The 21,989-nt window shown below is 46.3% G+C and overlaps 1 protein-coding gene across 1 annotated transcript in view; it reads right to left on the bottom strand.

Annotated features, from left to right (window-relative positions):
• The window catches only part of GALNT10 (polypeptide N-acetylgalactosaminyltransferase 10), a 230,686-nt gene extending 224,627 nt beyond the window's left edge, over positions 1–6,059 (bottom strand). Inside the window, exon 1 of the mRNA XM_069589994.1 lies at positions 5,640–6,059. Coding sequence (XP_069446095.1) covers positions 5,640–5,798 — 159 coding nt within the window. The 5' untranslated portion in view covers positions 5,799–6,059. The remainder of the gene's footprint in view (positions 1–5,639) is intronic.
• Positions 6,060–21,989: the final 15,930 nt, after the last annotated feature.

Below are 21,989 nucleotides of genomic sequence, written 5' to 3'. Positions count from 1 at the left end.
GTCCTTCAACAGAGCCCTTCCTCCTGACAAGTATGCATGGTTACATCCAAATTGAGCCAATAACACCTAAGGAGTCTTGCTAGAGTGTACAGGAAACAAGTTTCTACTCTCTTATAAAGAAGATACCAGAAGAGACAGACTCTCTTCTAGGATCTAGGTGTGGACATGAGGTCAGATAGAGCTACAACCATTTCTTTGCTACCTTAGGGGCTCAGTCTAGAATGTGAACCTCTAGATCACACCACACCTGAAGTCCACTGCAAAGACAGGAATTAATATGTCCCATTAAGTGGCGCCAGTGGTAAAGAACCCACACGCCTGCCAGTGCAGGAGACACTGGAGACGTGGGTTCCATCCCTGGGTTGGGAAGATCCCCTGGAGGAGGAAATGGCAACAGACTCCAGTATTCCTGCCTGCAGAATCCCATGGACGGAGGAGCCTGGAGGACTACAGTCCACAGGGTTGCAGAGTTGCACACAAGCAGTATAGGTCCTTACTTGGTTCAGCCCACATGACTTAATTCATTCTGTTACCTTCAACTGACAGAGCCTGGCATGGCTCTTAAACAAGACTGGCTCTGTCTGCCACGGGAGCACTAATGGTGCCACATGCTACGCATCCTTTTAACTCCTCTATTGCCCTGCTGGACCCCACTGCCACCCTCAAATTTAATATATTTCACTTACTTTAAAACTGTAAAAATTTGGGAAGAAAATTTACAAAAGTAGATTTCCAAAAAAAAAAAAAAAGCCAAACAAACACTTACAACCCAATAAGTTCCAGCAGATAATTGGTCTCAATAAGTACTGGCCTCCAAAACTGAGACTGATAATCTTGGCTCAAGAGGGATATAATCGTAGAGAAGGATCAAGTATTAAGAAAATAATTTTTCCTTGTCAAGGGGAAAAATAAGCGTGGTGAACTACAAAAGAACTCGAAGAACTGGGCTGTCTGCATCCCTCCCTCTCGCAACTGACAGCCCCTCTCCCAGGCCTCAGTTTCCATACCTACAATAGGCGGGGCTTGGACTAGGTAACTTCTGTAGCACCCTTCCTGCTCTGACATGCATAGATCATTTAGCAAACACGTTCTGACTATTTTTCAAGTGCCAAGGCTTTAGCTATGTGCGAGTAGAGGATGTGGTTTCTACTCTAAGACATTTCTGGGAGGGGAGGTCATGAAGCACTCCTTAGCCACAGGAACTCAGGGATGTATAGGCTACCTCCTTCCCTGGGCATGAGGACAGAGGTTCTCTGTGAAGCAGGAAGGACTCCTGGGGGCGTCAGCTTTTCCCTTGCTGACTCTGACATGTATATGGCCTGTGTGTGTGTGTGTGCTCAGTGATGTTCGACTCATTGCAACTCCATGGACTGTAGCCTGCCAGGCTCTTCCATCTGTGGAATTTTCCAGGCAAGGATACTGGAGTGGGTTGCCATTTCCTCCTCCAGGGGATCTTCCTGACCCAGGAATCAAATCCGAGTCTTCTGTGTCTCCCGCATTGGCAGGCAGAGTCTGTACCACTGCGCCACCTGGGAAGCCCCATATATGGCATACAGTCAGATATATGCAAAGTTCAGAGCCCACTGCAAACACCCTCATGAGCATTCAGCTGCCATGGGACATACTTCTGGCTGCCAAGTTTGCCTCAGGGCATTTTTTCAGTGATGAGATCCTGCTGCCATCTCTGTGTAAGAGCTGACCATGGACAAGGTACAATTAGCAAGCAAGATGGTTATCCTTTAAATGGGCCTCTGCTTTTTCATTCCTGATTTCATTATTTGTTATCATGTCACTGGAGCCAACAGATTAAAGGCTGAACACAGTCTGAGAGAAGGCATTAGAGTATGAACATGTCCCTAAAGCAGTGACCTCATCACAAGTTAGATACAGTGGCCTATTTAAACACACTTCTACTAACCAGGTCTTTCCAATACAAGCTTCCAAACAAACTCACAGAACGCCAGGATGCTGGAGTTGGGAAAGACCTAACAAAGTATCTATCCCTTCCATTGCAGATGAGATTCAGCATGCCATTAACTCCACTTAAGTTGCAGCATTTAGAAACAGTTGAGGCGAAGTCTGGGCTTTGAGGAAAAGAGACTGATTAGCAATGTCTGCCCTAGCCAGGGAAGGGGAAATGCTCTTCTGGCACACACTGACCTTTCCCCTTCTGAAACTAAACCCTCACTTCACAGATGGAGAATCTAAGGCCCAGAGAGGTTAAACCACTTTCCTGAGATCACATAGTGAGTTTAGGGCAAGAAAGTGAAGTAAAACCCAGACCTCTGTTCCCAGACCTTCCTCCGCTGGGCTCCTTGGGAACCTGCAAGCCTAGGATGATAAAGGAATGCAGGAAGTCAGATTTGCTCAGGTAAATCAACAACCCTTCCCCAGCAGCATCAGATTTCAGCTGGGCAAGCAGACTGAGAAGGGATTAGCAATCTAAAGGATCCCAGCCCTTCTGTGGGAAATAAATCACTCCCTGGTGACCTTTCTAGGGTCCTTCACTTCCTGATGGGTAAGGCTCTGCCACCAGGAAGCCAAAAAAAGGAGGCAGGGGAAGGAGGGAAGTTTTGATTTCTGGATGTTCTAAGAATAAAGTTCAGCTCTGACACAATAAGGAAAAACTCTTGATATCTGAAAATTAAAGTCTTTGGTATTCCATTATCCCACCTTCTTATCCCATTGGTATTCCATTATCCCAACTTCTACTGCAAGCTATTATCCAATGAAGTCATTTTCATAAGAGATTAAGGCTCAGAAATGGGGAGGGACTGCATCATATTTCTTTAACACAGGTTTTTAATAGCCAGCTCCCAAGCCTGGAATGTGAAACAGACCAGAGAATTAAACCAAGATGTTAAACAGATTGGGACTAGGAAGGAGAGGCACCCCCAAAATTAAAATGAAGATGGCTTCAAGACTGACTTTTCTTGCTTGGTTTTGCAACTTTCCAAGAAGCCAGCTGTCTGACCAAAGGAATGCTCAAATCCTTGAAGCATTTTGTGTCCTTTACAAATTCACTGCCCTACCCGGCTCCAGTGGTACACCCAGCATAAGCAAGTATGAGTTACGTAGACTTACATTCTAGCAGATGATAAACCCTCTGAGTTCAAAATCCTGTATTCTTTAATCCAGTGGAGAAATCAAAGAGTTAAATGACTAAAACAGTGTGTATGTTACTATCAGAGAAATTTCCCCCAAACCCACAAGGAATACAGTTTTCATTCGGGTAAAGTCCGTTGTCCAACTTCCCTCCACAGCCTCTGTAGTTATTTCTACCTGAAAGATCAGTGAGGTGCTCTGGGATGATTCTCAGCAATTATAAGAGTGACAAGCTGAGCTCAGAACTGGTCAGCTCTGTCAAAAGAACTGTGTGTGCTCCAGATGCCAGATTCCTCAGATAGCAGCCTGACGTGGTCTATGCACATTCCAGCCTTCTGGGATGTGAGATGGAACCTCAGTGCTCTGAGAAGTCAGCCTCCTCTCTCCAGGCCAGCTGACATTTAAAGGGACTGGGGGCCAAGCCGAGGACTGTGCATCTGCAGGAGAGTGAAACACAAAGGGGCTGTGTGGAAACTTGGCAGAATGTTCCTGAAAGGCAGCAGACGAATGCCGAATCCTATAGCACCTAGAAGAGCTGGTCATTCTGGAAACAGCTCCATTCTGCTGCTCCCAGGAGACACAGTATTTCCTCTAAAGCAAAGATAATCACGTACCATCACCACCAAACCCCTTTTCCACTTCTGGCTCCTCTCCCGCTTCATGATATTCTAAAGCAAAAGAAACGAACAAGAACTAGACCTTCCTAGATAAGCCTTTCTGTCCATTTCAGTTACGGGCTCCAAGCAGCGCCCAGCTGTTGCTCCCCTCTCTCTGCCCCAAAGGCTGCCTTACTCCATCAATCCCCTCTTGTGCAAGAGAGTAATTTACTTTGAAAGCTCAGGCCAAACCAGCAGTTAACCTTGACCTTCTCTCTACACATCTGGGTCTATAGAAAATGAAAATCAGGACGTCTCTGGCATCCACAGCAGATGAAATACGAGGGCTTTCTCCAGGCAGAGGCAGAATGTCAGAAGCTATTTTAGAACTGGTTACAGCTACTCCAAAGGAGAGTTTGCACTTGGGCAGGACAATGCCCCCTTGATCTGGGGCTGTGTCCAGGATGGAGCCCTCACAGCTAGGGATGCTACAGAGGGCTCCTGCCTCAGGAAAGGAAAACAGAAGTGGTTGTTGTCCTCCACTCTGACTCACTTATGGTATCACTGGACCAGAGACCACATTTCACAGATGGAGAAAGGGGAGCCCAGGTAGGGAGATGGGCAAGAGAGAGGGGTCTAAGTCAGTTGTCAGGGTTTGAACTGGGGGTTTAGGAAGGGAGTTGGGACTTTGGCTTCCAAACAGGAAGATCTCCCAGAAGGAGTAACCAGGTCCTCCAGGATGGTTTGCAACAATTACCAAAATGATAGGCTGCCCTCAAATTGGTCAGCCCTATCATAAAGAGCCCTCTGTACATAAGACAGCAGCCTGAACCTGGGAGGATAAGGGCAAACCATCCAAAGTTAGTCTCTTCCCCTGTCTGCCAACCATCAGTCAAGTTCAACCCTGATGCAAAATTATCTACTTGCCATGGGACAAAACAAATCCCACAAGAAAAACTGCAATGTCCCACTGTGGGAAACAGTTCACGCATATATATTCTGACTGGCATCTACTGAGCCAGGAGCTGGGAGAGTAGGAGTAATGTGATAGAGTTTTTGCTATCAGTCTATATGTACTCCTCTCTCTCTCTCTTCTCTCTCTCACACACACACACACACACACGTACATAACTGAGTTCAGAGGAGGCAAAAATAATTAAAATCCCAGTCTTGGCTACAAAAAACACCACACCTATCAGCCTGGACAAGTTCAGAAGGGGTCACAGGTAGTACTTTGAGAAGGGACAGGGAAAGCATCTGATGTTCCATGCTCAGGGCCCTGGGCACAAATAGCTTCTGAGGAATTTGGTGTGTGTTGGGGGGTCCTCCCACCACAGCTCCCACTTCTGGACGCCCAGAAAGTCAAAGGCAGCAGGTCCCTCAAAGAGCAGGAGCTCAAACACCCCCATCCTCCAGGGCCTGAAGCTCCAAGGAGAGCATGATCTTTGCATCTTCCAAGGAATCCACAGGATCTGGGAAAGAAAGGAGGCTGGGAGGGTGAATACTGTGGAGAGGAAGGAGGTCCAGAGGTCTCTTTGGGCACATGAGTAAACAAGAAAGGGGCTGACCGGAGTAGGAAACACTTGGATCAGCAGGTGGGGGGCGGGGGGCAGAAAAGATCTGGGATACGGGGATGCAGACAGGATCTTCCAAAAGGGAGAGATCCTGGAAGAGGTGAGAAATGGAACAGAAAAGAGGATGGTGACCTGTGGGCATCAGGAGTCCTGGTTTGTAGTTCTGGTTCGGTTTCTGAATAGCGGGGACAATCCCTGCCCTTCTCTGAGCCTCAATTTTCCCATCTAAAACAATGGGAAGAACAGAGGAGTCTCTGGCGCTGACTCTGAGGAGACAGCGGACAGCGAAGGAAGGAACCAACCGAAGGCTGGAAGGGAAATAGAGGAGAGCGTGTTCCCAACTCCATGGCAACTGGGGACTCACCTGTCCAGCGGCCGCGGCCGCCGCTGCTCCGGATCCCCCGGGGGTGCCGTCGGGCTGCCGCTCGCGGTACAGCGCCCAGAGCCCCACGTTGGGCAGAAGGACCAGGGCCGCCAGGACCAGCGCCACCCCCTGCAGAAGCCGCTTCTCCTTCCGCCTCATCGGGGCCGGTCAGCCCCGCCGCGCCCCGCCGGCCCCGCCGCGCCGCCCCCAGCTCCGCGCGTCCGCCCGTCCGCCCGGCGGCGGCAGCAGCTCTACGAAGAGAAGCGACCGCGGCGCCGGCCCCGCTCCAACTCCGCGGCACTTCCGCCGCTCGCCGGCCGGGGAGCCGGGCTCCGCCACCGCGTCACCGCCGGGGGGTGGGGGTGCTCCGCCGTCACCGCCGCCCGCGAGCCTCGCCGAGCCGCGTGTCCCGTCTCGGCCTCTTCAGTGTCTGCTGCCGAAAGTCGTGAGCCCTGGGCCGCGGCTTCTCGCTGCTCTTTCCGTTCCGCCCGGGTGCGACAGGCCCAGGTGGCCCGCTCCCCCCCTCTCGGACCGCGATGGTGCGGCCCGCTCCTCGGCGGCTCCCCCGCCCGCAGGAGCTTTGCAAAAGTCCCGGAGTTGGCGAGTTGGGCGCTAACTGGTGCGCGCTGTGGGACGCGCTCCTGGGGACCCCCAAAGTCCCGCCCGGCCACCTCAGCTCCGGACTCCAGCCGAGAGTTTTCGGGCTCCCCGGGGGATATGCAAATAGTACTGGAGTCCGGACACTCCACTTCTGGGAGTCGAGCTGTGGCGTCCCACCCCGAGGCTCGGCCCGGAGGACCTGCGGACCTCCTTTGCCCCCCGGCCTCGGTATTCCCAGGCGGGAAATGGGGCCGCCGCTGCTCTGCACGCGCACGGTTCTGTGCACCCTGGTTTTCTTCCCCCCGAGTTCCCGGTGGTAGGTGTGAACGCCATCTGTAGACTGGGGAGTGCAGCCTCACCCACCCCGCCACCTGTCTCTGGTCCCTGCACACCGGCGGGGAAGTGTGACCGCAGCGTCTCTGCAGGACCTCTCCTCACGCGAAATCAGCCTCCTTTGACTTGGAATGCCCTCCAGTCGCACTCTGGGCTGTCAGCTCACCGAGTGAGCCCTTCCTCCAAACCTCTTGTGGGTTCCTTGTTCAGCTCCTCGGCAAACTGTGCCAGGCACGGGGATGAAATGAAAACAGATTCTGTAGCCTTGACTTCTGGGGGCTAAAACATTAAACACGTAACTTCATTAGATGAGCGAATGTGCCTATAGCTGTGGTAAGTACTCTGAGGAAGTCGGGCCGCCTCGGCGCTGCAGCCGGCCGGCCGAGGAGAGGGACTCCGACGGTGATGCCTGTGGCTCCTGCAGTGCTCTTCGTTTAATAAATTGCTTCCTCTCTGCTGCCCAGGGACGACGCGCCCTCTTGGTTGCCTTCCTTTTTAACACCCCCCCGCCCCCCCCCACCCCGGTACACGCGTTCTGTTGATCCTCCGGGTCGCCAGCCCAGTCGCAGACCCTTGTGCCTAGTTAGTTGCTAGCAATGCCCCTTCCCCCGCCCCGGCCTTGGACCGGCGTCCTGACGACTGCCTCTCGGTTCTTCCAGCTCCAGGCTGGGCGATGGGGATTCAGTTTTCTGCAATCATAGCTCAGATCTTGACACTTGCTAGGAAACCTTCAAAACTCCCGTCACCTAGGCTGTAGAGCCACATGCCTCTCTGACTTGCTGCTGCTGCTAAATCGCTTCAGTCGTGTCCGACTCTGTGCGACCTCATGCACGGCAGCCCACCAGGCTCCCGTCCCAGGGATTCTCCAGGCAAGAACACTGGAGTGGGTTGCCATTTCCTTCTTCAATGCATGAAAGTGAAAAGTGAAAGTGAAGTCGCTCAGTCGTGTCCGACTCTTAGCAACCCCGTGAACTGCAGCCTACCAGGCTCCTCCATCCATGGGATTTTCCAGGCAAGAGTACTGGAGTGGGGTGCCATTGCCTTCTCCGCTCTGATCTGCTAGAGCTCATCAAACATTCTCTCCTGTCTGTCCTGCCCTGCCAGCTGCTGGCTACTTTCCTTCATGTGTTGTGGCCCACACAGTTCCTTCCACCCAGAAAGCCTGCTCCTCTTCTCCATCTATGTCGGTGGAAACCTTGTCCCTCCTGTGTTTAGTTGAACAGCCACCTCCTCCACGAAGTCCTCCAAAACTTCTCAGGGGGCTGCTGTCTTTGGTCTTGTCACAGTACTGCTTACCTTATGCTGAAATGCTTACTCTATTCCAGTCACCATGTTAAACCCTCAGCAAACATTACCGCCTTTACTGCTCACAGTTACTCTGTGAGGTAAGTGCTTTTCTTATTGTTTGCAAGTGAGATTCAGATTAAAGAAAGCTGCAGCCAGAATGATCCTGATTTAATAAAGATCAGGTAGATAGATCAATACTCTGCTCAGATCCTTCTAATGGCTTCCCATCTTCCACTGGATTTCTGGAAGGAGCTATAACGTCCTACAAGGCCATATGAACAGCCCCCACCCTCTACTCTTCCTTGTGCCCCAGCCCATGGAGCTTCTTGCTGTTCCTCAGAGTGCCTCAGGCACATTCCTGCCACTAGGCTTTTGCACTTGCTGTTGCCTCTGTCTGGAATACCCACTCTTCCTTCCCTAGATCCTAGCCCTGTGACTTTTATTTTTTCCAAATGAAAATGATCACAATTGTAATTGTAAAATAGTAAGAAAATGTTACAAATTACATTTATGCCAAATAAATATGAAAACTTAGATGACAATATTTTTCTCAGGAAACATACATTAGCAAAGACAAATCAAGAAGAGGAATCTTGAATAACACAATAACTATTAAAAAGAAAAACTAAACAGATAATGAAAAACCATCCCCAGCCCTTCTTCCAAAGAAGAAGAAAGGTACCAAACCCAGGCATTGTCACAGGCAAGGTTTACAATCCTTCAAGAAATTTTTAAAGGGAAGATTATATTTTAATAGTATTTATATATTTTTTAAGCTACCTGGTGATTTTAATATTTACTGCCCTTGTTCATTGTGGTAAAAATATACAAAATTTAGAATTTACCATTTTAACCATTCAGTGGCATTAAATACATTCACATTGTTTTGCAGCCATCACTTCCATCCATTTTCATCTTCCCAACATGATACTCTGTATCCACTGAATACTAACTCCCCAATTTCCATCCTTCACCCTGCTCCCCTCAACCCCTGGTAACCACCCACCACTCTACTTTCTGTCTTTATGAATTTGCCTGTTCTAGGTACTCCATATAAGTGGAATCATAGCATATTTAACCTTTCGTGTCTGGCTTATTTCACTTATCATAATGTTTTCAAGATTCAGCCACGCTGTAGCATGTGTCAGAATTTCACCCTTCTTTTTAGTTTGAATAATATCCTATTGTATGTATACACATATTTTGCTTTTCTATTCATCTAAGGGTGGGCAATGGTGAACAATACTGCTCTGAATAGCCCTATGGGTTTTACACTGCAGCTAATGTTCAATGTTTCTGTAATTGGATTTCCATCCTCTCTGACAAAAGTGGAATTTCCTTTTGGGAAACAAAAGGAGATTTTTGTGTTTTTTCCATTGAGGCAAACACACTGTTGCAACACTTAAACACCTCTACAGCACCCAGCACAGTGCTAGAATCCCATGAGGCTCTCCGTGATTTGGCCTGATTTTTAGGTTTTGCCCTCTCTCTTTCCCTTCTAGTTACACTGGTCTTATCACTGTATTCCTCAAATGCACCAAGTTGATAATGGTCTCAGGGCCTTTGCAAAATTGCTGGGCCATTGCTTCTTTTCCTCTAAACCTTCGCACATGGTTTTCTCCCTCCCATCTCAGGGAATAAATCATGTGTTCTTTAGAGAGCGCTTCCCTTACTAGCTGATCTAAAATATCAGAAAGTGCCTCCATCATCTCCTTTTGCTTGGTTTTTCTTTAGAACAGGTATCATTTTTCATTTCCCTCACTAGAATGTAAGCTTCAAGCAAGAAGGAACTTCGTAAGTTTTTGTCCTTCTATGTTATGCCCTGCCTCTATTAGCACATACTTCTCTTTTTGTGAATCAGAAAACGAGTGCTCCTGCCAAGTAGAGGAATTTGCGCAAAGGGTGCCCACCTCTGCCCAGGTCATAGCAGAGCTAGCAGAGCCAGGGCGCCTGGATTTCAGCTCTTACTCCTGCTCAACCACAGGGAGCGGAGCTGTGGCTCCTTCAGGCCTGCAACACAGTAGGTGTAAGTAATCACCAGCTGAGTGAAGTATAGCACCTGAGGTCATGGATGGGAAAATCTTCAGTGTCTCTCTCTTCCCCATCCCTTTTAGCTCCCAGAAGGAGTCTGCACAAAATTGGATTTGAGCTGGTTCTTACGTCTTATCTGAGTGACTTGATCAAAGCTTCACATCAGCTGGATCAGCCCTCATTAGAAACTCTAGCCCACAAACCCAGCTCTAATTTCAGGACTCTTTGAGCACAATGTAAGATGTCCCAGGCATGGGTGGTGGGCCTGGGGGTGAGGGTAGTGATCCTCTCAGGGCCTTATCATACTCACCAAGACAATACCATTGGAGACATCTGACCAGAACATGAGCTAAGGCTGTTTTCCTGGGGAAACCGATCAAGTCATCAACTGAAACTGAACAAGAAATGTTGCTTTCATACCCAGACAAAACTATAATTTGAAGAGATACATGCACCCCTATGTTCATAGCAGCACTATTTACAATAGCCAAGACATGGAAACAATCTAAATGTCCATTGACAGATGAATGGGTAAGGAAGATGTGATACACGTATACAATGGAATATTACTCAGCCATAAAAAGAACAAAATAATGCCATTTGCAGCAATGTGGGTGGACCTAGAGATTATCATACGAAGAGAAATAAGAGACAGATACCATAAGATATCACTTATATGTGGAATCTAAAATACAGCACAAATGAACATATTTTCAAAGCAGAAACAGACTCACAGACAAAGAGAACAGACTTATGGTTGCTGAGGGGGAGGTGGAGTGGGAGAAGGAAGGCTTGGGAGTTTGGGATTAACAGATGCAAACTGGTATATATAGGATGGATAAACAGAGAGATCCTACTGTATAGCAAAGGGGACTATTATATATTCAGTATCTTGTGATAAACTGAAATGGAAAGAATATGAAAAGAAGTATATATATGTATAACTGAGTCACTTTGCTTACAGCAGAAATTAACACATTGTAAATCAACTGTATTTCAATAAAATTTTTAAAATAAAACCTAATTTTTTTAAACTTTTAATTCCATATTTTAGTGTAAACAATTAACAATGCCGAGATAGTTTCAGGAGGGCAGCATAGGCACTCAGCCATGCGCATACATGTATCCATTCTCTCTCAAACTTCCCCCTTATCCAGGCTGCCACATAACACCAAGCAGATTTTCCTGCGCTATTACGGGCACTAAATGAGATAATTTGCACAAAGGGCTTACCACAGACCCTGGTCTAATGTGACTAGTAGCTGTGGTTAAAGTAAAAGTTCAGCATCCAGAGGTACACTGAGGAAGAATGAACAGAATTTTGGCTACATGGCAAAAACCTCCACCTCCAGGCCTAGCCTTTCCCACCTCATCCATCATGCTCCTTGCCACTCACTCCAAACCAGCCGCACCCACCCTCCTTCTGGTCCTTGAAAGCTTTATTCTCATGCTAGCCGCAAAGGCTTTGAACTAGCCTTTGCCTTTCTTTCCCTGGATCTTCCACCCATCGTTGCGCTCTCTCAGCTTTCAGATCTCAGCTTAAAGACCTCCCTCCTCACAGAGACCCTCCCTCACCATCAACCTGCACATGGTTCTCTTCTACTTTACATTTTGCTGCGTTCTCTTCATTGTGCATATCCCACTGAGTGATAGTTTTATGTATTTGCTTGTTGACTTGTTTATTACTGAGCTTCTCCAAATAGAATGTCAGCTGCATGGGGCTGAGATTTCAATGGCTCATTCTTGCTCTATCCCCACATCCTGCATGCCTGGCACATAGAAAGGGTTGAATGCACACATCTGATGAGTGGTTAGTGTCTCCTCTTTCCTCCTATCTTCCCATCTTAACTTCTTTTCTTTTTTTTTTCCTTTATTTTTATGATTTGCTTATTGTCTTGCTCACTCTTCAGTTTTCCACTTGTCATCAGCAACAGGTAGATTTTTAGTATACCCAGACATCCTTCAGCAAAAAGGGTCAGTTGGAAGAGAGATGACAAGATAGGTGCAGGCCATCAGCCTTCCTTATGAGGATACAAAAACCTTTCCTTCTCGACAGCCTCACCTTGGCTTTCTTAATGTGGTTGACCCCATTTGTCAAGGATTCTACCCTCAGGTTTGTCTGGCCTAGGCTGAGCTAAGGGTGTGTGAAAGTGGAATGGATCAGCAAGTCAGGAGGTGTTAGTGTGATAACCAGTCTACCTCTAACACTGTTTGACCTTGGCCAAGTGCCTTAGCTACTCTGAGCCTCAGTTTCCTCATAGGTGAAATGAGGATAATCGTGACGCCATAACGTAATTTCCAAACTGGTGAGAGAGAGGTCTCCTTGACTCTAAGAAAAACACAGGAAATTCTGATTGTTGGACTTCTGGTGCGTGCAAATCTGAAGACTTCTTGCCCCTCCTCTTCTGCGAGATGGTCAAGGTCATCATACACTCTCAGAGAAACCTGCCTAAGCTCCCCAGTTCCGTGACCTCTTAGCAATGCCTTTCCTTAACAGTCAGTGTTTCCAGTACCAGGGTGATATCTGTCTCCTCCACTGGACTGTGAGCCCCATGAGGACAGGGAGCATCTTGTGTTTGCTTTGCTCTCCAGCTTACCCTCAATGCCTAATGCAGTACCTGACCCCAAATAGGTTCTCCACAAACATTTGGGAAATGAATCAATTCATCAATCAAACATTCACCTCTTTAAAACCTGCACTCAGAAAATTTATTAACACTGATGTCAGTAACCCAAATTGCTCTCTCTACCAGGCTGGTCATTTAACAAATTCAAACTTCTAAATATAGAGCAAGAGAACCCAAGTCCTGCAGTTGAAATTTCCCCACATGGCTCTGATAAGCCTGGATCAGTCCAGATTTTGCCCTTACCCTCATTACAGCTTCAGAACTGTCACTCAAATCCTCTGAGCATCATGTTTATCATGAATGGATCTAGGAGTGTGCATAGTAGCAGGAATTAGAGCAGTCTCAATAAATACAGAATATGATTGCATTAAATAAAGCACTTGAACCAGATGCTTGTTAAGGTGTTTTTCAATTCTAAAATTCTGGGATTCAGTCTTGCAAGGAAGGATGGGAGAAGGGAAGCCAGACATAGTGCTTCAGTCCAGTGTGTGCATTTAGCGGCATTTCAGCTCCTGGTTTGAATAAAAAGAAAGAGTTTGTAGGAAGCCTATTTGAAATGACCTCCAGACAGAAAATTGCCTGTCTCTCGCTTGGAGCCTACTTTGTCATTTCCACACTGAGATGCCAATTAAACCTATTCTGCCAACTATAAAGGAATGCTATTGGATCAAGACAGTGGATGTAGAAGGCGCCTCAAGTATAACATAATACAATTATCAGAAAGAGAATAGAAGGCCATACATCTCAAGAGCAAATATCCTACGTCATTGTGGGGTACATCTTACAGTATTAGTCAGAAGGGTCCGATGTGAATATCAGATGCGGAAGAAGCCATCCTCCTCCTAGCACTGCCACTATAATAAATATCAGGGCTTCCTCTATAGTGGCTTTTCATTTCTGCATAAAAGAAAAAAGTTGCACAAATTACAGAGATGTGGTGGGATGCAGTGGGAAGGGGCTTCCTAGAAGTCTGAGGCTCTTGGAGAAGTGTCATTGTCTGTGGGTGTTTCTAAAATAAAAGATTGGCTATTCTATAACCCAGTGGTCTTAACTTTGGCTGTACATAAAATCATCTGGGGACGTTTGTAAACTCTGGATGCTCACCATGCACCCCAGACCAATTAAGTCAGAACCTCTGAGGGTAGGACTCAGTTATTCCTAGGTGATTCCAATCTGTGACCAAGTTTGAGCAAACCAGTGCTCGTGACTTTTGGCTCTAAAACTCTTCTAAGGTTTCCTTTGGTCTAAGTGGCACGTCATAGAATGTTCCACTAGGTGGCACCTTCCAGCAAACTTCAGTGGGTCCAGAGAGGTCTTTAACTGCAAGGAATGATTTCAGATGACAAGACTTGGTGGTCTTGGACTTCCCTGGTGGCGCAGCAGATAGGAATCCACCTGTCAGTGCAGGGGACATGGGTTCGATCCCTGGCGCAGGAAGATCCCACACGCCATAGAACAGCTCAGCCCCCATGCTGCAGCCACCGAAGCCCATGCACCTAGAACCCGTGCTCTGCAACAAGAGAAGCCCCTGCAACGAGAAGCCTGTGCACCTCAACGAGACAGCAGCCCCCACTCTGCAACTAGAGAAAGCCCGCACGCAGCAAAGGAGACCCAGCACCGCCAAAAACAAATACATGTCGCAGTGTGTGCGTGTCAAAAAAGTATTTGAAGACTTGATGGTCTTCACCGGTGACATCTGCACTCTTGATGAGAGGCTGAACCTGTTACTTAACAACTTGCTGGTGAGCCCTGGAGCCACAGAACGTTAGCTTTTGCCCCTGCTAGGGAACTGGGGCATGGAGAGGGGCAGCTCCATCCCTTACTGGCAGGCTCACTCATGCAGCAGGGCACACTGGTCTCTTCCCCTAATCTGTCCAACAGGAACACTACCGCTCTCCGCATCCCACCTCCACCTCCCACCCTTGATCAGAAGTCCTCGATGAGTTCTGTTACGGGCAGTAAGTGAACATCTGTTCTTTTTATCCGGTCAGTTAACAACATCCTGATTATTCTTGGGGGATTTGCCTTTCTGCCACTCAGCTGGGAGGTTGAATCAGAGCCGACTCCACCCCTAGCTTCTGGCTTAGCCAATCAGAGTATGCTCTCTGCTCTTACTGCAGTGATTGGTCCAGGGAGGGATTCCTGACCTATCCAAGGCAAAGCAGAACAATCCCGTTTAGATTTTGTGACTTTTATCAAGAAGTAATGGTTCCTACCTGACTCATGATGAGGAGTGGACTGGATGTCTTACCCTGGTTCCTCCCCACCGCAAGGAGGCTATATAACATACCTGAGTGGGCTTCCTTGCCCTCTTTCTGTTAGGTCAACCCTTGCGGAGCCAGGGAGTGAGAAGAGTCAGGTAAGGGTGTTTCTTTCCCCAGCTTCCTTATTGGAATTATGTCAGAGGCTGGCTGTGTAAACCACTAAAGGCCACAACTCTTGTCCGGCAGGCCTCCTCTCTGGGTTCTGAGAACGACCCCGAGCCCCCACCCCCACCCCGGACAGCACACCACTGTTTCTAGTCACAGAGTATTGCACTGTTCTGCTTGTTACCCTATACCCTTCCCAGTGTCCTCGTGGTAAACTTGCCTCACATTTCCCAGTCTGGAATAATCATCCGTTCTCTGCTGAGATTTTGAGTCAAGTGGAGAAACTTCCTGAGATCCTGAGGACACCACCACCAGAGAGGAAGGTGGGGCTGAGAGATCACCTAGTTACCCAGGCCAACTCCTGATGTCATTCATCCCTGCCTCCACTCCAGCTCACCTCCCACATTCGAACAATTACCTAATAACACTGATTTTATTGCCTAATAAATTTTAAATGTATCCCTTCCCCTCTAGGCCTACTATATAAGACATATTTCAGGTGACTGCAAGAATCTGTGATCAGAGCTCTGCTATCTGAAATGGCCAGATTCTCTACCTTGTGCACCAGCCTCACTTATTGGCAGGTCCTTGGACCGTGATTTGCCTGGCTTGAATCAAAAGGATGAGCATAGCCCTTCAGATTTAGTCTTAGAAATTGAAACCAAGTGGCACAAGAGAAGAAGGCAGCTGGTCATGGTCCCTGAAGATGGAAGTTCAGGTGGCGCTGGGGTGGAGACTACTATTGGGGCACACACAATGAGAAGTTGTGGGAAAGCAGAAACCATCAATAACACAAGAAATGTATTAATTTTAAAAGGGAAGACAGAGGAGCAGAGATGCTGAAAGAGTTAATTCTGAAAGATAACAGTCTTGGCTCCTGGTTTCCTAGTTCAAGTCCAGGTTTCTGGGATGCCTGCCCAGATCCAGACTCCTGCTCTAGGGCTTCTGTGGGGTTGCCTGATGTATATATAGCCTTTCCTTGGATTTATGAGTGAGTCTCTGTCCCTTATGATCAAAAGGGCCTTGGCCTTGATACCGTGGTCTTAGGGTCCAAGTTAAAGCACTTATCATCTCTCACTTGAATGGTTGCAGTAGTCGCCTAACTCCGCCACCACTTCAGTCCAGCATCTCTTAAAAGTCCATACTCCCAGTGTAGTGATTATACTGGTACACAGGCTTGCCACGTTACTTGCCACTGGTGATCTCCCCATTGTCTTCACAGTGAAGTTCAAGCTGCTGGCCTTGAACTCTGTGTAAAACTGCTAGTAGTTCCTTACCTTCACTTTGTGGTCTCTTACCCCCATGCCCTTGCTCACGCTGTTCCCTCTTCCAGGGCTGCCCTTTACATCTTTTTGTGTGGATGGATTCTTCCCCAGATTAGATGTTATCTGCTCCTCCCTTACCTTCTCGCTGACTCCACCCCTCCCCCCACCAGCCTCCCCCTCTCCCCAGCCTCCCCCACACCCCCCACCCCCTCACCTCCAGGCCATGCAGTAAAGCTAAGAGCCCATACTACTAGGGTAATTTTCCCCACTCTACTTATGTAATTTCTATTTCAGCATTTACATATTAATAAAGATGATGGGTATCCTGTTAGCTAACATTGACGGAGCTCTCTTGTTACATACCCAACTCTAAGTTTGCACTTTACATTCTTTCTCTTAATTCTCACCAAAACTCTCCAAGTTAGTTTCACTTATTATTCCTGTTTTCCAGACCTCCACCCTGCATGCTCAGTCATGTCTGACTCTTTGTGACCTCATGGAGTATAGCCCCAGGCTCCTCTACCCATGGGATTTCCCAGGCAAGAATACTGGAGTGGATTGCCATTTCCTCCTCCAGGGGATCTTTCTGACCCAGGGATTAAACCCATTATCTTTCACCTTTCCTGCACTGCATTTTGAAGTAGAGAGGTGGCATAACCTGCCCAAATAGGAAAGGGTAGACACAGATCTACTGTTCATGTCTTTTCAACAACAGCTTTACAGAGATATTATTCACATGCTATTCAATTCATTTACCCACTTCAAGTATCCAATTCAATGAATTTTAGTATATTCATAGAGCTGTGTGTAACCACCACCATAATCAGTTTTAGAATATTTTCATCACCCCCAAAGAAACTCAGACTCGTTAATTACTCATTTTTTTGCTACTACTCTTAGCAGCTGGCATGGTGCCCAGCATAGTATCTGTTCAACCAGCACATTTTAATGAATGAATGGCTGCCTACGTAAGAAGACAGCGGAAGCTGCAAAGAAAGGCTGCACAATGCCTTTTAAAGCATCTCAACATTAATCTAGGGATTTGCCTGACTCTTCAATTTATTTTGCACTGTTTCTCTCTAGTAATAACCATTGCTAATTATCTTTTATGTGCCAAACCATATCCTGAGTGATTTGCCTATGTTATCTTATTAATACTCAAAACAACACTGTATCCATAACACAGACGAGAAAACCAACTTGGGATTTAACCAACCTGCCTAAAGTCATACAACTTACAGGCATCACTATTCTAACATTAAGTAAGCTGCCACCACCTGTAATCGAAGACAACCACGCCTGGGCACTATGCTAAGTTCTTTACGTCCATCATCCATTTTGTTGTTTAGTCATTCATTCAGTAGATACTATTGAGAACCTACTACATGCCAGGCACTCTGACAAGCGAGCAAACAGATTATTCATGGTCTCCCAGGACTCATGGTCTAGTGGTAAAAGTTCGGTTTAGTTCAGTCACTCAGTAATATAAGACTCTTTGTGACCCCATGGACTGCAGCGTGCCAGGCCTCCCTGTCCATCACCAACTCCCGGAGCCTACTCAAACTCATGTCCACTGAGTTGGTGATGCCAACCAACCATCTCATCCTCTGTCATCCCCTTATCCTCCTGCCTTCAATCTTTCCCAGAATCAAGGTCTTTTCCAGTGAGTCAGTTATTCACATCAGGTGGCCAAAGTATTGGAGTTTCAGCTTCAATATCAGTCCTTCAAATGAATATTTAGGATTGATTTCCTTTAGGATGGGCTGGTTGGATCTCCTTGCAGTTAAAGGGACTCTCAAGAGCCTTCTCCAACACCACAGTTCAAAAGCATCAATTCTTCAGTGCTCAGCTTTCTTTATGGTCCAACTCCCACATCCATACATGACTATTGGAGAAACCATAGCCTTGACTAGATGGACCTTTGTTGACAAAGTAATGTCTCTGCTTTTTAATATGCTGTCTAGGTTGGACATAACTTTTCTCCCAAGGAGCAAACATCTTTTAATTTCATGGTTGTAGTCACCATTTGCAGTGATTTTGAAGCCCCCCAAAATGAAGTCTGACAGTGTTTCCACTGTTTCCTCATTTATTTGCCATGAAGTGTTGGGACCAGATGCCATGATCTTAGTTTTCTGAATGTTGAGCTTTAAGCCAACCTTTTCATTCTCCTCTTTCACTTTCATCAAGAGACTTTTTAGCTCCTCTTCACTTTCTGCCATAAGGGTGGTGCCATCTGCATATCTGAGGTTATTGATATTTCTCCTGGCAATCTTGATTCCAGCTTGTGTTCCTCCAGCCCAGCATTTCTTTGGTGTACTCTGCATATAAGTTAAATAAGCAGGGTGACAATATACAGCCTTGATGTACTCCTTTCCTGATTTAGAATCAGTCTGTTGTTCCCTGTCCAGTTCTAATTGTTGCTTCCTGACCTACATACAGATTTCTCAAAAGGCAGATTAGGTGGTCTGGTATTCCCATCTCTTTCAGAATTTTCCACAGTTTGTGGTGATCCACACTATCAAAGGCTTTGGTATAGTCAATAAAGCAGAAATAGATGTTTTTCTGGAACTCTCTTGCTTTTTCCATGATCCAGTGGATGTTGGCAATTTGATCCCTGGTTCCTCTGCCTTTTCCAAATCCAGCTTGAACATCTGGAAGTTCACAGTTCATGTACTGTTGAAGCCTGGCTTGGAGAATTTTGAACATTACTTTACTAGCGTGTGAGATGAGTGCAAGTGTGCAGTAGTTTGAGCATTCTTTGGCATTGCCTTTCTTTGGGATTGGAATGAAAACTGACCTTTTCCTGTCCTATGGCCACTGCTGAGTTTTCCCAATTTGCTGGCATATTGAGTGCAGCACTTTCACAGCACCACCTTTTAGATTTGAAATAACTCAACTGGAATTCCATCACCTCCACTAGCTTTGTTCATAGTGATGCTTCCTAAGGCCCACTTGACTTCACATTCCAGCATGTGTGGCTCTAGGTGAATGATCACACCATCATGATTATCTGGGTCATGAAGATCTTTTCTGTACAGTTCTTCTGTGTATTCTTGCCACCTCTTCTTAATATCTTCTGCTTTGGCTAGGTGCATACCATTTCTATCCTTTATTGTGCCCATGTTTGCATGAAAAGTTTCCTTGGCATCTCTTATTTTCTTGACAAGATCCCATGTCTTTCCCATTCTATTGTTTTCCTCTATTTCTTTGCACTGATCACTGAGGAAGGCTCTCTTATCTCTCCTTGTTATTCTTTGGAACTCTGAATTCAAATAGGTATATCTTTCCTTTTCTCCTTTGCTTTTCACTTCTCTTCTTTTCTCAGCTATTTGTAAGGCCTTTTTGCCTTTTTGCATTTCTTTTTCTTGGGGATGGTCTTGATCACTGCCTCCTATACTATGTCACAAACTTCTGTTCATATTTCTTTAGGCACTCTATCAGATCTACTCCCTTGAATCTGTTTGTCACTTCCACTGTATAATTGTAAGGGATTTGATTTAGATCACACCTAAATGGTCTAGTGGTTTTCCCTGCTTTCTTTAAGTCTGAATTTGGCAATAAGGAGTTCATGATCTGAGCCATAGTCAGCTCCCAGTCTTGTTTTTGCTGACTGTAGAGAGCTTCTCCATCTTTGGCTGCAAAGAATATAATCAATCTGATTTTGGTATTGACCTTCTGGTGATGTCCACATATAGAGTCTTCTCTTGTGATGTTGGAAGCGGGTGTTTGCTATGACCAGTGCCTTCTCTTGGCAACTCTATTAGCCTTTGCCCTGCTTCATTCCATATTCCAAGGCCAAATTTGCCTGTTACTCCAGATGTTTCTTGACTTCCTACTTTTGCATTCCAGTCCCCTATAATGAAAAGGACATCTTTTTGGGGGTGTTATTTCTAGAAGGTCTTGTAGCTCTTCATAAAACCATTCAATTTCAGCTTCTTCAGCATTACTGGTCAGGGCATAGACTTGGGTTACCATGATATTGAATGGTTTGCCTTGGAAATGAACAGAGATCATTCTGTTGTTTTTGAGATTGCATCCAAGTACTGCATTTCAGACTCTTTTGTTGACTATGATGGCCACTCCATTTCTTCTAAGGGATTCTTGCCCACAGTAGTAGGTATAATGGTCATCTGAGTTAAATCCACCCATTCCAGTCCATTTCGGTTCACGGATTCATAGAATGTCGATGTTCACTCTTGCCATCTCCTGTTTGACCACTTCCAATTTGCCTTGATTCATGGACCTAACATTCCAGGTTCCTATGCAATATTGCTCTTTACAGCATCGGACTTTGCTTCTATTACCAATCACCTCCACAGCTGGGTGTTGTTTTTGCTTTGGCTCTGTCTCGTCCTTCTTTCTGGAGTTATTTCTCCACTGATCTCCAGTAGCATTTTCGGCACCTACCAACCTGGGAAGTTCGTCTTTCAGTGTCCCATCTTTTTGCTTTTTCATACTGTTCATGGGGTTCTCAAGGCATGTGGTAGAAAGGGCATTATAAAAACGAACATACAAATAGCAACTGTATTTGGTGGAAGGAAGGAGAAAGATCTTCATGGCGGTTCGGGGCAAAACTGATATTAGAACTTAATACTGTTGAAATCCAGTCCAATAGTCTTTCTGCAACGTTACACTTGTATGACTCCTCTAGGCTGCTCTAATGGAACGTTGGTCTGGCCAGTGGCCCTCTGGACAGTGCTTGTCCCTGTAGGGGATCTGCAGTAAACAGGTCCCAGCCACTTACCATGGGGGCACACGCAAGTGCAGAAACACACACACAGCCCATACCCCCAGGTGCAGGGAGAGCTAGAAGAGAATCAGTACAGTGGGTTTTGCAAAAACTCTCTCCCTCAGCTGGGGATTTGAGTTTGAAGAGCACTTTTCTATACAGGGTGCTACACTTTGCTTTTATTATGTAAATGATCCTGGAGGTCTAGCTGTGTAAATACAGAGAGAGATTCCACTCTTTTTTTCCAGTTGTAAAGTACTCCACAGTATGTGTGAAAAGGCCAAAGTTCAACAGTTCCCCAAATCTCAAAAAGAGATTTGAAGTTGTTTTCAATTTGGGGCTATTAAAATAATATCATAATAAGTAACCATGTGTCTACCTTATTCTGCAGTGCGGAGGTGAATCTTCAGAGGAAATCCTTAGAATTAGGATTTGCTGGGTCAAAGGGTAAATGCAGCTGTAGTTTTCAAAGATATTGCCAAATTCCTCACCATATGGGGTCAAATCTTTTTGCACTCCCAACAGCAATGTTTGAGAGTACCTGAATCTTCATAGCCTATGTCTACATAATATTTTTAAAGCACTCATTGTATATAAAAACCTTAGACTCCCAACTTCTCTGAAAAATTGTAAGATCTGGCATCACTGGGCCTGTCTTTCTACATGGCCATAACAAACGGGCTGAGTGGTCACTGAGGCCAAGACGACACTATAGTTCTTGTGAGTCTTGACAGTTTCAAGTCCTGATTTAGTCCAGCTCCTTCAGGGTGAAAATGAGTTCCGCACATTCCTGAAGAAAACTGGGCACAAGAATGCAGCTCTCCGACCTCTGAGTCTACTATACTGTGTGGCCTCCAGAGTAAGTACAAGACACATGAGTAGCAAGGGGAGTGGGTGGGTAAGTGTATAAAAGCATTGACAATTCAGCATTAAAATTGGAATTGTTTTTTTTTTTTTCAAACATTTACTTAACTCAGTAAATACATCACGCCACTCTGTAGTTGATTAAACTGTGACTAATCCGAGCAGAGCAGAGTGACAAATTGGTTTCTATTTCTTCTGAGCAACCAAAATGAAGGCTGATGTCACAGCAGAAGGATTCAGGTTAC

Source organism: Ovis canadensis, chromosome 5 (genome assembly GCF_042477335.2).
Source record: "Ovis canadensis isolate MfBH-ARS-UI-01 breed Bighorn chromosome 5, ARS-UI_OviCan_v2, whole genome shotgun sequence".
Classification (NCBI taxonomy): Eukaryota; Metazoa; Chordata; class Mammalia; order Artiodactyla; family Bovidae; genus Ovis; species Ovis canadensis.
Note: the sequence above shows the minus strand (reverse complement) of the source record. Positions and strands in the feature narration are given on the sequence as shown.